Genomic DNA, 15,033 nt, shown 5'->3' on the forward strand with positions numbered 1-15,033 from the left:
TGAAATTTTCCTCAGAATCTACAATGAATACTCTTTCAAACAAGCTCATTTGAAATAATGGCACACTTCGCATCAATATTTTATGAGCTATTAAATTTCTTAATTCATATTGAATGAATTTAATTTCTCAGTCTAATGACTTAAGACAGCCTTTTTAATCTGTGGGGGCGCCTCCTAAGGGGATGCGAACTTACCTAAGGGAGAAATTTTAGATATTTAAAAAAAATAATAACTGGCATCAATGGATATGAGTATCAGAGCTAATATGGGTGGTAGCGAGCTCAATTCGTTATAATTATCGAAAATGAAATAGAAATCAAGAGAAGAATATTTAATCTTTAGCGTCAACGAAATTGGAATAACTCATTTATTTGATTATAAACACTACTTTGTTCAACAAATGGAATGTTAAACGTGAGTTTATGATGGTTTTTCTAATTTAGTAGCTTATTTCCAAGGTTCAAGAGGTATATCTTATGCTTGAGGAAACTTCAGTGTTCCTGTTTTCAGGGGTGAATTAGCTCATTTTGAAAATTTAAAATGGCTATATCTTTTTAACAGGGCCGAATCGGAAAAAATGGTAAATGAAAAAAGTGTTTCTTTTGACCTCAAGAACCTTCGGTTAAAATATATGTACAAATCAAAGACTCACCCTGACCCTGTATATGTTTTGTTTTCGAAAAACTCCCAATTTTTTTTGACACCTGCTAGCTTTTGTATTGAATGTTCTGCAGCTTTCAGCCTTTCTTTCTAGTCCACTATTTATCTTCAGATTGATTAAAGCAGCATGTGAGAATTCTCACATGCTGCTTGAATTAATCTGAAGCTTAAGATATGATTTATTTTCAATGCTAAGTGAAAGATCACAGAAGAAAATCGTTTACTCTGAATTCAACCCATTTCAAAATCCAAGTGGCTCATGCTAGGAAACTTTTCGTTATCGCAATCAATGCACTCAAAAGCTCCGGACTTCACGTCAGTGCTTACCTTATTTTATTTTCGATATTCTCCTTACATTTTCAATGGTTCGGAAGACACTATGAAAATGAAACGCACGATTCGCACGAAGCAAAATGATATAATAATATCAAACCTCCGGAATAAAACTCAGTCATTATTATTAATATTCATAGAAATTTCCTTAGTTTCATTTCTATGGAACAATGTTTTATAATGAAAACAGTATTTAAATTCAATTATTTGAATTGATATATTTATACAGGGTGAGTCTTTGACTTGTACATATATTTCAACCGAAGATTCCTGAGGTCAATAGAAACCCTTTTTTCATTTACCATTTTTTCCGATTCAGCCCGGTTAAAAAGATACAGGCTGTTGAAAATCGATAAAAAAATGTCATTTTCAGCTATATCTCGTAAATGGTTCTATAGAAGGAAATGATTTTTGAAATATAGCTTATCCTTGATGTGATACATCTTCTCCGAACACAAGATTCCCTACACATCTTTTAGTTTCTTCATTATGAACATTACATCACATAAAAATACCAGAAATTCGAAGAACCCAACTCTTAAAAGTAATTTGAACGTTCATTGAACAATATTTGGCCAATTTGGAAAATAAAAGTACTCTTCATATTTTCTCCTACAAAGCGCCGTTTTCGAGTAACTTGATCTTAAAAAAAAAAAATTATCTGTGAAATTCGAAAAATTGGGTACTTTGGCTAAATGCAACTCTGTCCTGTTGTGGAAAAAAACCACAGAAATGAATATTTACTATGATGTCATGTCTCAGATTTTGAAGTACTAGCCAACTTGGTTTGAAGATGAAGTTATTTGAATAAGCTCACCTCAACTCTTCTATTTGATTACAAATTACTGAGCTTTGACACAGCTCTTATAATAAGTAGATACTTCATTAAAATCAACATCCTATTTTGAAAAGTCCAGATTTCCCATAAAGCCCATGTTTAAAAAAGTTTTCACAAAATAGTCCCATTATAATGACAACAGTCAATATTCCACTAAAGACTGCTGCTATCGAACAATACTGTATTCTTCGAGGGTCATTCAAACTCACATCGAAACATACCACTAAGTACATACTAGACAAATTTTCATGTGATTGAGATTAAATACTTTTATTCTTTTGCTATTCCATAAATTCATCCTAGAGCATATGATTGACATACTTCCAAGAGTGCCATAATTGTTTTAATATGAAAACAAATAGGTGAGTTGAAAGAAACAGGATATTCAACTGTGGATATTTATATTGAATACTTCTCATTTATTTTCAATGGCAAAATCAAGAAGAATCAAGTAGTAGAGTTGGCTATAATGTAGGTACATATTATAGAACAAATTTGATTACAAGTGGAGTCTAACATTTTCCATTGATTACAGAGCCATAAAACTTCATTTCCATATTTTCACACTGATGGCTCCAAAAATATTGAAGCAGATCATTATTTTCATTTTTATGAGATAGTTGGAACAAATCAAATGCTTCATTTCATAAAGGAATTACTTTCTATCAGAATGCACACTTATTTATTTTGTATCCACACAATTATTTTGGAAATTGTTTTTAAATTTCTTGAAAATATGTATGGAACTTCAATATTCTGTTGGGTTTCTTCAAATCTTCGATGATTTTCATTTTATGCAAATATCATAAGACAATAACAGTGTAAACTGTAAATGAATATTTTACATTTTAGGTTAGAAGTTAGAACATAGATAATTCGAACTGCTGTGTTTAAATTTGCAACACTCGAAATTTGAGGTTCAAACTTAAAACCACAGACTACTAGTCTGTATTAGAACTGTCACAGATGAAAATTATTTATTTGAGAATGTAAGGTTAAATTGCAATTCTACGAAATTGAAATAAACAACGATATATTATAAATGCGATATAATAAATGAATGGATATGAATTATGAATATCAGAGCTAAGCTAATATGGGTGGTAGCGAGCTCAATTCGTTATGATTATCGAAAATGAAATAGAAAATCAAGAGAAAAATATTTAATCTTTATCGTCAGTGAAATTGGAATAACTCATTTATTGTATTATAAATACTACTTTCTCAACAAATGGAATGTTAAAAGTGAGTTTATGATGGTTTTTCCAATTTAGTAGCTTATTTCCAAGTTTCAAATTGTATATCTTGTAATTGCGAAAACTTCGGTGTTCCGGTTCCAGGGGTGAATTAGCTCATTATGAAAATTTAAAATGGCTATATCTTTTTAACAGGGCCGAATCGGAAAAAATGGTAAATGAAAAAAGTGTTTCTTTTGACCTCAAGAATCTTCGGTTAAAATATATGTACAAGTCAAAGACTCACCCTGTATAAATTGAGCGGAATGGCTAAAAATCTTTTACTAAGACCAAAATAAAAGAACCTCAAAAATATCTTTTTGAGGGTTAAATATAAATATTGACAGTACTAAAAATTCTAGAAAGTTGTTATTGGTTATTCTTATAGGAAATAATTGGGTTCGATGTTGGTTATTTAAATCTAACATTACTCTTTGATTTGAACTGCGGTTAGTTTGACAGGTTTTCGAAATAAATTCTGAAGTGGCCATTTACATTTCCAGAAGGATACAAGGATGGACGTTGATCCAATTCCTCTAACTCCTTCCAGTAAGTTTCCACTAACACTAGGTTTTCAATGATTCTTATGATTCAATATGAATCCTTCGACTTTGTAGGCAGCACGCATTTTTTTGAATGCCCATTACCTAGAATTGATGAAAATAATACCTTTGATTCTAAAACTCCAAAAGAGCGAGTAATTGAAATGTTGGATGTATTGGAGAGCCATGTAGAAAAGTTAAGAAAAGGAGCCTCTCAATTGGAGGAAGATAGAGATCAATTGTTGTCTTCAATAGATTCTGTTAGAAATACAGATATAATTAGTGAACTTGCAGAAAGTATCAGTTAAACCAAATATATTCTTATTGAAATACACAACTGTATCTATTTTCAGGCGATAGAGATGATATCAATCGCTATGCTGATAGGATTTTGAGTCGTTGTCTTACAGTTGAAGTGAAAATTTTAACTCAACGTGATAATTTACAAGAAGAAGCCCTGCATCAGGTGAATCATCTAATTGATGGCTTGATTATGTATGTTAAAACTGATGCTGATTTTGCCAAAGCAAAATGTCTCTCTTATATGAATGCCTGTTCATCCCATGTAGAAGAAGGAGTGACTGATAAAAACTTTGAATCTGCCTTACTTGGTTGTACAGTAGATGATCAGAAAAGAGTAAAGAAGAGGTTGCAAGGCTTGTTGAATTATTTTGATAAACTTAATAATGTTACTATGATTCCTTAACTTAGTATTTTTTTGATAATTTATAAGTGTTGTTGTATTAGCACTAGATTTCCTTCATAACCATCACTAAATTCTGGTAGAATTTATCTATAATTTAAAATTTACTTTTGAATTGTCTGATTATCAAACCATTCCATTGTGAAAAATTTAATAAAGTTATTTCTTAAAACTTGAAAAACTTAAATTTTGAATATCAAGATTTAGTTCAATATATGCTGTGATCATAATATTAACTTTGTCAAATATAGCTTCCCTATGTAGAAAACATGTTGTAAACAATTCACTTCTTATAAAACTATCTGAATCACCAAGGCTTAAGTTCTGCTTTCACTTTCAACAAAGCCTAGAGAGTAGAGCCTATATCAATATGAAAATTAGTAGATATGTATAATTTTTTAAATTTAGTTTTCTAATATATAAATTCAAATTTGTAGGTTTCTTGAAAATTATTATTACTTCAAAAATTTTCTCAGTAACAGTTTTTATTTGTACTTATAAAATAATTCTTTTTATACTGGAAATATATGGATTTCATCAATATCTGCCTCATTCATTATTTGTTTGCTATTCAAAAATTTAATTTATTGCTCATAAATTTATCAATTTTTTTACGGTGCCAAGATTTTACAGAATTTTTCAATTTAGTTGAAAAAATTCTTTAATGTATTTTATAAATCTCCTTTTCAAGGTGCAAAATGAAATAAAAACTATCAGACCAGCAATAGTACAAGCATTTTATAGAAATTATTATGTAAAAATATGACATCCAAATGCTTGAAACAATTACTTATTTGGAAAAATTTTTCATACAAAATTTATTTCTATTTACAATATTTCTTATAGAGTACCCATAATGACTAAATATAATAAAAAGTTGTCACAGATGATTTCAAATACTTATGGTCAATTGCACTAAAACCCTTCACAATAAAATCAGTTCATGCACTATACTTTTTTTGGTCAATATTGAATATTTTCCCTATTTTTTGTTATCAATATTTACTCAAATGTATGAATGTAGAGAATTTTAAAATGATGAAAAATGGTTTATAAGAGATAAGAAATATTTTCATAATAAAAAATTACCAATGTTCAAATCTAATAGTAGTAATATCCAAATATGCATCAATTCATAATAACGATTTGATGAAGGAACGAAAAGCAATTTTAGTTAGTATATTTTCTATATGGAAAAATGATGGGTACTACAATCAATTGGGCCAACATTTTTCAATTATCTCAAACTAGAAAATAACTGTTTTTTGTCAAGCACCTTCAATGAAGCAGTTATTTCTATGAATGTTAGGGTGAAACATACTTTTCAAGGTGTCATTGATATAACTTCATAGCAATTAATATTCTGGATTATTTAAAAAAAAAATTCTTTACAGAAGAGAATCTATTGCGAATGATTGTGAACATGTTAATTCATGAATTTCATTGAGCAACTCAGAATTTTTAATGAGATCCTTATTAATTTCATTTTTCAACATTTTTTGTGCTTCATACAATTTTCTAATACTTTGATTTCTTTTTCTATGATCTGTACTACTTTGTTTTGTAACATTCAATTGTTCTGTGATAACATCTGTGTATTCTAGTTTCTCAATAGTAAATGATTCTCCAAAGTTTCTGAGAGCTTTGTCAATATTATCAACATCTTTCTTGAGAATCATGGTGGTCTGCAAGTAAACAGTTTGAGCAATCTTGTACCAATCACTCAGAGCATCAGAAAATTGAGAATACTGTGGGTATACCTCTAACTCTAATAAATTTTTCACACGGTTGATAGTCTGTGTTATTTTAATACCCTCCAGTATATGGAATTGTTCATCATTGAACGAAAGAGTTCGAGTAGCTCGATCTCTCACTAGGTGCTGCCAGGAGTCCCTCAAATGTTCAACAAGAGTTTGGGCTTTGGCAGGTGCTTTAGTTTTCCACGGATTTACAGCTGACCTAATTGAAGTATCCCATTCAAGTTTCAAAGTATTTTCGACACTGTAACGCTGATGCAATTGGGCAACTTTGGAAGAACATTCGCTCAAAGCAGGATCAAGTTTTTCTATTTTCTTCGTATACTCAAGAGAGTCACCTTGAATATCTTTATTGCACAAAATACTTCCAATGCGTTTGGATAATTGGAGAATTTCTGCATTATTTTTATGAAGTTTATTCTTTTCAAGTAGATGTTGTGTTACAACATTCAATTCAGTTAAGTCAGAATTGATATATTTGGAGAAATTTTCAACTGCATACTCCATTAGTTGGGAAGCCCATGCATATCTTTCGATGTACCTCTTGCACAAATGACCAATGCTACAAGCTAATTTTGATTGGGTTGCGTCATTTTCTAAATGGACATTATCAGAAAACTTATGAAATATAGGAACTTCTACCGGTGGATCAATCACAACATTATTATTAATATCATTGAACAAAAATAAAGGATCCATTTCCGAAGTAACTGGAAAACCAGATGCTTTTGTTGTATCTTCGAAAAAACTGGAAAAAAGCTTTCCTTGAAAAATCATCAACTGGTTATCTTCTTCAATGTTGGTCTGTTCCTTTATAAAATATTGTAAATTATTATACATTTCATCTGGATGAATATACACTTTCAGTATTTGGGCTTTATTTACTTGAAAAATATTTACAGCTTTTCTAGACAATGCATTTGTAACTTCCTTGAAGAATCTATCAAATGTCCATATCTTATTCAAATCTAGTTCTAGTAAACCAGCTAAAAGTGGTGTTACAATTTTTTTCAAGCCAGCACTCAATTGACAACTTATAGGTAATTCTCTTTGCCATTCAATTGCACCATTTTCTGTAGTTTGAATACCTGATATAACACCACTCTCTTTTTTTGTAGTTATGTAATACATTGTTTCTTTATTTCTTCGTCCACCATAAGGCCTAAAAGGCAAGTTACCTGTAGCTACATGGTATATAGTAACACCAATAGACCATAGATCGATGGTAGCACTAAATGTCTTATTAACTGGTTTTCTCAACACAGCACGTTCAAACATATCTGGGTGTAAATATTCTTCTGTTCCATATAAAGATTTAAATTCTTCGCCTTCTTGAAGTTCCCTTGCTGCACCAAAGTCTGTTAATTTATACACTGTTGTGCCATCATCACAGATGAATTTCATTATGTTACCTGAAAAAATATTGTCTTGTTATATTTTACACCTTGATGTAAGTTAATTCATAGTGGTCAAACTTTTGAATATAAAGAAGATAATAATCCTTCACAGTGATATAGCTTCTAACGATTTTAATGCCAGGGAAAGATATAGTAGAGGACAGATTCAACCCTAAATACACAGTTCAACATTTTCTACATACCCTTGTGGGTACCCATATTATTCTTAAATTCACTAAAAGAAAAACCATTGCCTGACAATTATGGAGTTGGATAACAGGAAATTCAGTCTAGAAAGGTACTCCCAAAGCCCATTGATAGTTTATTGATTATAAACTTGTGCTGGGACAATCAAAAGCATGCACTGAATCAAAGAAAATTTCTGTGTTTGCCTTTATCCAAACAATCATGATTTATTTACATCAGATAATTGACTTAGTATAGAAAAAATAAGATAATAGTTCGCAATTGTTTTTGTGTACTTAGGCTATTTTCAGTAGTGCTAGAAAATAGCCAGCTGAAATTGAGGAATTTAATAAGTATATTACTCAAGTGTTGGTTTTGAAAGGCGCAAGTGACTAATTAACCAATTAAGTAGTATATCCTGAATTCTAATATTTATCTTTAAGTCTTGATTGGAATGAAGGAATCTATAAATATCTGAATTAAAAAGTTTTTCTTATAGTCCATAAATACCTGGTTTTAAGTCTCGATGAACAAGATTATTATCTCTTAAATGTTTCATGCCAGCCGTCAAGTGTTCTAAAACTAAAAGAAATTCTTTCTCTTCCAAACCATAAGTATTCTCAGGATCATCAAGTATATTAAAAAGACTTCCCCCAGTACAAAGTTCCATAACAATCACTTTACTTCCATTGCCTTCTTCTTCCTCAATAGCTAGTAATTTCACAATATTTTCATGATTAACTTTTTTCAACACGTCGAATTCTCTTATTTTCACTTCTTTTGGTCTTAAATGACTAAACTGATTGAATGTTTTCACAGCAACTGGCTCTCCATTTGTTTTGTTTACACCTTGATAAACAGCTCCTGTGGCACCTTTTCCTAGTACACTGGTTGTAGACCAAACATAATTTTGTGATCCTTTCAAACAAGCCATTTTTCAATGAGATACTCGATTCCAGAAATGAAAGTTAATCAGATTAACAAGTTTTATGTATTCCAGTGCTATAACGTTATTAAAAAACCTTTGATGAAAAATCATCTCTTCATGTTGAATTTAATCAGTTCATCAGGTCCAAATGAAATGTAAAATTACGTATATACTACTACTATTACACTATAGTCTTTATACAATGTTAATTACTATAATAACCATCCCATTATTTTTATTGTGGACATTGTGGTATATACACACAACACAATACAAGATCAATGTATTCTATGATTAAATGAAATTCCGAAGAACCACAGAATAAAATATAAAATACAATGAAAATAAAGAGAAAAGCACTGACTAAAATCAGCAATTTTGAAATGCTTGTTATTCAGGCTCCTTGGAAGAACTTTCAATAAAATAATCTGTGGAACGAGAAATCCGAAGGAAGTGGATACAATATAATATAATAATAATAATAATAATAATAATTTATTCACTGACTACATTACAACATATATACACAGTAAGAAAATACAAAACATGAGTGGAGAACATAAATGCTCACATAATAATAAAATCATGTATTATAACAAATAAAGGAGTGAATAAAGTGTTAATCACAGAAGCTTTAGCTACGAAAGCTATTGCTTGTACGTGATATAATCAACCTAGATTTAACTATCCTTTATTGACAAGTGAACGAACAAACTCAAAATACACAACAAAACGAGAAATATTTCTGCTTCCTGTAGTTCCACCTAGAACAGCCTTTGGCTGATCAGAGCAATCAATCCTGATCTTCCGATAGATACTATCCACTTCCTTGACATCTTTCTGAACAAACTTAAACTGTTGAGTTTCTTTATGTACGAGGGTAGCTGATTGAAAACTTTCGGAGCAAGGTAGTTACAGCAGCGCTGTCCTATATTCTTTTCACAACGGGGTATGTTTAAGGAGCTTGATCTATTTCTGGTGTTATAACAGTGGTCAACTGGATCGGAAGTAATTTTCGACTTTTTCATATTTATTAGCATACTGAGACAGAAGAGTTGTCTTATATCAAGCATCCCGGACTCCCTGTACAAACTATCGTTGGAGAACATGAGTGGTTTACCGTAAATAATTCTAAGTATCCATCTTTGCATTACATTTAAGTTCTCCAAATGATTATCATTCACGCCGCCCCAACCAATAATTCCATACGACAATTGTGGCTGCACTAATGCAAAGTACAGCAATTTCAGGTGTTTCAAGTCGAGGTAGTCTTTTAAATACTTAATTTTATATAAAATGCCTCTTAGCTTGTTGACGATACTTTTGATATGCATGTCCCATTTAAGGTGTCTATCGATCGTTATACCCAAATATTTGATGGAGTCCGCTTCCGGGATATGTAAGTTCGGTGTGACCATCAGGGGTCCAATATGTGGTAATCCACTCGAGTACGATGCGAATGGTAAATATCTCGTTTTCTCCAAATTTATCGTCAATTTATTGTACCTGAACCACATATCCAGATTACTGAAGTCCTTCTCGGCCTCAGCTTTCAGGGTGTTCCAAGAATCTGACTCACAAAACAACGCCACGTCGTCTGCAAAACAGAGAACTCTGCCTCTTACTCTGACACTCAACAAACTGTTTATATACAGTGTGAATAAAAGGGGTCCAAGAACCGTGCCCTGAGGCACCCCGTAATTTACATACATTGCTTCACTTAACTCTCCATTTACACTTACTTTTTGTTCCCGATCCATCAAATAACTTCTCATCATGTTGTAAATTTTACCTCTGAAACCGTATTTTTCCAATTTATTGAGTAGTTTTTCATGGGAGACTGTATCAAAGGCCTTAGAGAGATCGATAAATATACATAAGGATTGTTTTTTCTTATCTAGTGAGTTGTAAATACAGGATGTCAGGTGTCTGATTGCATCTTCGGTTGATTTTTCTTCTACAAAGCCATATTGAAATTGTGAGATAATTTTATGTTTCGTGCAAAATTTTATAATCCTCTTTTTCAATATTTTTTCCATAACTTTTGCTATATTGCTGATCAACGATATTGGCCTGTAGTTCTTCATTTCCAATCTACTACCTTTTTTGAATAGAGGTTTTATAATACCTGTTTTTAAACTTTTCGGGAAATATCCTTCATCAAAGCAACAGTTTATTAGGTGAGTCAGAGGTGCCTTTATCTCGTCAGATATATTCTTTAGAGTTTCCGCTCTTATGCCATCATATCCCGGTGCTGTTCCCTGCCGCAGTTTCACAATCGTCTCGTGGACCTCCTCGATGTTCGCAGGGGTGAGAAACAAGGAGCTTCTTACTGTTTTTTCATGTTCTCTATAGTTTTCCGGAACACTTATTTTTTCTGCATACGTCTGACCTAAGTTAGAGTAGTATGCATTAAAACTGTCACAGATCCGTTTCCCAGACTCCACCATTGTTCCATCTGCTGATACAATCTTTTCAATTCCTGTCTCAGGCTTCGAACGATTGCATATGTTATTTACACTGTCCCAGAGTGCCTTGGACTGGTTAACATTGTCCTTTATTAGCTTTCGTGCATAATTCTTCTTCGCAACTTTGATTAACTTTGCCAACTTACCTTTATAAACGTGGTATTCTGTCTTCAGAAGTGAATTATTCGGATCCTTTTGTAAATTTTTATACAGGTGCTGTTTTCTATTTATCGATGTGAGGAGCGCGGAAGTAATCCACTTCTTTTTAATATTTTTTTGTTTTTTTAACCTTATATTTTTAGTTGTTTTTTCGATATATGCACTTATTCTGTCAACAAATTCATCAGCCATTTCATCTATATTATGGACAGAATAAAATTTTTCCCACCTCTCCTCTCTCAAGTTTGTCTTTAGTGCTGCGTAATCTATATATTTTTTATTTCTAGAATCGGAATTGGGCTGTCTCGTTGATGTTGCATCCAAGTCCACAGTTAATGCAATAGGATAGTGATCGGTAATAATATGTTGAAAGACGTACGATTGAATTGGAATAGAAACATTTTCTTTCACATAGAAATGATCTATGCAAGTTTTACTTTCTGGTCGAGTGTAGTCATTTATGTGCGATTCATATCCGTATGTGTTCAAGATATTCTTGTATTCCTCAGAAAAATCTGAATTCGACATAAGATCTATATTTATATCTCCTGTTATAACATGCATATCGCTCCTTTCAACCGTTTGAATATATTGCTGCAAATCAATGTTGAATTTTTTTGGACATGTACTTGGGGGTCTATAGACGGCTGTTAAAATAGCTTTCTTAGATCCAAACTGTGTTGAAACTTCCAGAATGTTTATATTTCCTAGTTTCTTTATTTCGTGTGAAAAACTGATTTCATTCCTAATATAAACCAACACTCCATCGTTCTTATTGAGTGAACCCTCATTGTATAAAATGGTATACCCTTCAATCTGCAGCAAATTCAGGTCATAGACGAAATACGTTTCGGTGAGTACAATAATTTGAATATCGAGCGCAAGTTTATTCAGAAACAAAACAAATTCGTCCATATTTTTCATCGCACTTCTAATATTAAGATGTAAGATATTAAGTGGTGTTTGTATAGGTGGCAAAAAATGATCTATGTCAGGTATAATCTTAGCAATGATTGGTTCGTTCTTATATTCTCTAATGTATGGATCCATTTTGTAGCAGAAAACCCACAGAAAAAGCCAAACAACTTAATAGCCCAACGCAACAAAAATAAACAACAGGACAAAATACAACAAAATCAACTATTTCAAATCCTTTCTTTGTACGTTCAAGCGCAATCTGGTTACTCTTTCTGGCTTTACAATTTTTCTAGCAGTGTTTTCAGCCACTGGTGTGCTTTGCAATCGGTCGAGAACCGAGATCTCCTCGATATTTTCAGGAGGTTGAGCCTGAGTTCGTACTTCTTCCGGGTTATGTATTAGGGACTGAGTCGGGGTCGCCGGGTTGCTGTTAGTCCGGCGGACAGTGGGATGTTTTCGAGCTTCTTCTAAATCGTGGAGTGTATACTCTTTATTGTTGACTACAAGTTTATTTCCTCTAATATGACAAGTTTCTCCTTTTTCTCTTTGCTCGATCAAATATCCCCTAAGCACTCGATATTCGTTCCGCTGCTGTTCCGTCAGATCGTCTCTGATGGCAATACCACTGCCCTTCAATTTTTTGCAATGTCTGATAACCCCAATTTTCTTGAGATAGGAAACAAACTCAATTTTTACTGGGCGATTCGACTTTTTTCCTAGGCAATAAAAATTATTTATATCGCTTCTACCAATTTCTACCCCTAGCAGGTTATTCAGCTCATTGCAAATGAAATCCGAAGTAATATCATCATTGGGCTCTGTCCATCCAAAAACCACGATGTTATTTTCGTTAGATTTTCTTTCCAGTCGGTCTACTTTATCCCTCAGAGACACATTCTCCCGCTCAAGTGTACGAATCTTGAATTTCAAGTTTTCAAGTTCAAGTAATATATTAGATTCCGAAGCTTGTATGCTGCTTTTAATTTCAGTTTTACTGTTCTCAATTTTTTCTAAAATATTTTGTACGGTTTTATCATCCATTATGTTCAATTGATAGAAAAAATTTTATGTAATAGTTCTGTATTAGGCAACTACCATAGCAGGGACACAAACCGAAACAAAAAATGAGGACGTAAGGGGAGACTCACTTCACTTCCTTGATCACTTCAATGATCAGGGGAACCCCAAGCGTGGCACACTAACGGAGAAATTGACAACTGAATAAAAAAATTATTAATTAGGAAAGAAATATAAAATAAATAATAAAAAAACTTGATTGATTCAATTTAAATGTGTGAAAAAATGTGTATTTACTGGTTAGTGGTTATATGTTGAGTGCAGTGTTATTTCATTTTGGAAACTCGTTTGATTTTTTATTGCACGGTTCGTATGAGGCCCTTAAAATACTACAAGGGACAGAATAATATCGATCAATATTAGTTCAATAACTTTGGCGTCCGATAGAACAACTTTTTTCATGAAAAAAAGTCCATTATAAACTTATATCTCAACAAGCTTTCTTTTTCGAGATAGAGAGGTTATTGTTACAGTTTGAAAAAAAAATCAGTTTTTTATTTATAACTCTAATATTATTACATTCATTGTTTCAATTTTTAGGTATTGAAGTCTAAATAATGTAGGTAATGTTTCAAAATGAAGAAGTGTCTCCTGCTAAAATTAACCAGTGGCGTAGATATAGGGGTGCGATGATCATTTTCCTTGAAATTGATGTATTTCTCCATCAGTGTGTACATAGAATCTAATATGAAAAAAAAACAAACTGGTTTTAAATATTATCTTTATTATATCGATTTCAATTTTAAATTTTTAAATTTTAAATTTTTAATTTTTTTTAATTTTAAGTGTTAAATATTACCTATATTCAGCTATCGATTTCGCCAAAATACTTAATACCATCATCAGGCTGTCTGTCATGAAACACATGAAATTTGAAGCTTGTTGCTGTGTTTCATGACAGACAGCCTGATGATGGTATTAAGTATTTTGCCGAAATCGATAGCTGAATATAGGTAATATTTAAAACCAGTTTGTTTTTTTTTCATATTAGATTCTATGTACACACTGATGGAGAAATACATCAATTTCAAGGAAAATAATCTACGCCACTGGATAATTTTTGCAGGAGACAATTCTTCAATTTGAAACATTACCTGCATTATTTAGACTGTCTGTCATGAAACACATGAAATTTGTAGCTTGTTGCTGTGTTTCATGACAGACAGCCTGATGATGGTATAAGTATTTTGCCGAAATCGATAGCTGAATAAAGATAATATTTAAAACCAGTGTGTTTTTCTCTTCATATTAGATCATTTTCCTATTAAAAACCTAGGCCACTGTTTTTTTTTTTCGAGAAAATTATTTTATTTCTGAAATCAACAGCGCTCTACTATCGTTATTATATTTTGGTTTGGGGAAATTCTGTCGACTTCAGTTATATTTTCGATATGTAGAATATGTTAAAAATGAAAATTGTACTACTTATACAGGATAATTCAAATTTCCTTATCACGATTTCAGAGGCGTATTTTTCAGATCAAATTGGGACTTTTTTCTCCATAAACTTGTTTCCGCAAACGCTTCCTTCACCGAACTACTGAGCGTTAAAGTTTGAAGGTTTTTTTAGTTTTTTCTTCATAGCTTTTTCAGTTTTTTAGATATTGAGATCAAACTTGAACTATAGGTCACGTTTTAGGGTGCACATCATCTACTATGCCGAGTGATTGTATCAAGGTACTGGGAGATATTTTTTCAGGGGTGAGGTCCTTTTTCTCCCCATAAATTTTTTCTGTAGTACGCCGCTGGTGAATTCTATTTTATTGAATGAACTCTACACTGTGTCCGTAAAGTATGAAACAAATTCATTTTAGCTAAACAGACCATTTCAA

The 15,033-nt window shown here is 32.0% G+C and overlaps 2 protein-coding genes across 2 annotated transcripts; one reads left to right on the forward strand and one right to left on the reverse strand.

Moving 5' to 3' along the window:
* Positions 1–3,388: 3,388 nt before the first annotated feature.
* Positions 3,389–4,854, forward strand: LOC123685460 (BAG family molecular chaperone regulator 2). The gene is made up of 3 exons (XM_045625167.1): positions 3,389–3,615; positions 3,684–3,905; positions 3,962–4,854. Exons 1-3 carry the CDS (start codon positions 3,582–3,584, stop codon positions 4,312–4,314), a joined length of 609 nt encoding a protein of 202 aa, XP_045481123.1. The 5' UTR covers positions 3,389–3,581; the 3' UTR covers positions 4,315–4,854.
* A 180-nt stretch (positions 4,855–5,034) lies between these two features.
* LOC123685452 (inhibitor of nuclear factor kappa-B kinase subunit epsilon) lies at positions 5,035–8,858 on the reverse strand. The gene is made up of 2 exons (XM_045625156.1): positions 8,162–8,858; positions 5,035–7,480 (listed from the first exon to the last, which is right to left on the reverse strand). Exons 1-2 carry the CDS (start codon positions 8,583–8,585, stop codon positions 5,700–5,702), a joined length of 2,205 nt encoding a protein of 734 aa, XP_045481112.1. The 5' UTR covers positions 8,586–8,858; the 3' UTR covers positions 5,035–5,699.
* Positions 8,859–15,033: the final 6,175 nt, after the last annotated feature.

Source organism: Harmonia axyridis, chromosome 1 (assembly GCF_914767665.1).
Source record: "Harmonia axyridis chromosome 1, icHarAxyr1.1, whole genome shotgun sequence".
Taxonomy (NCBI): Eukaryota; Metazoa; Arthropoda; class Insecta; order Coleoptera; family Coccinellidae; genus Harmonia; species Harmonia axyridis.

Coding starts and splice junctions, on each gene's coding strand:
- LOC123685460 (XM_045625167.1), top strand. CDS start 3,582: ATGGACGTTGATCCAATTCCTCTAACTCCTTCCA. Junction 3,616..3,683: donor AATTCCTCTAACTCCTTCCA/GTAAGTTTCCAC, acceptor TCGACTTTGTAG/GCAGCACGCATTTTTTTGAA. Junction 3,906..3,961: donor AATTAGTGAACTTGCAGAAA/GTATCAGTTAAA, acceptor ATCTATTTTCAG/GCGATAGAGATGATATCAAT.
- LOC123685452 (XM_045625156.1), bottom strand. CDS start 8,585: ATGGCTTGTTTGAAAGGATCACAAAATTATGTTTGGTCTACAACCAGT. Junction 7,481..8,161: donor TCATCGAGACTTAAAACCAG/GTATTTATGGAC, acceptor ATATTTTTTCAG/GTAACATAATGAAATTCATC.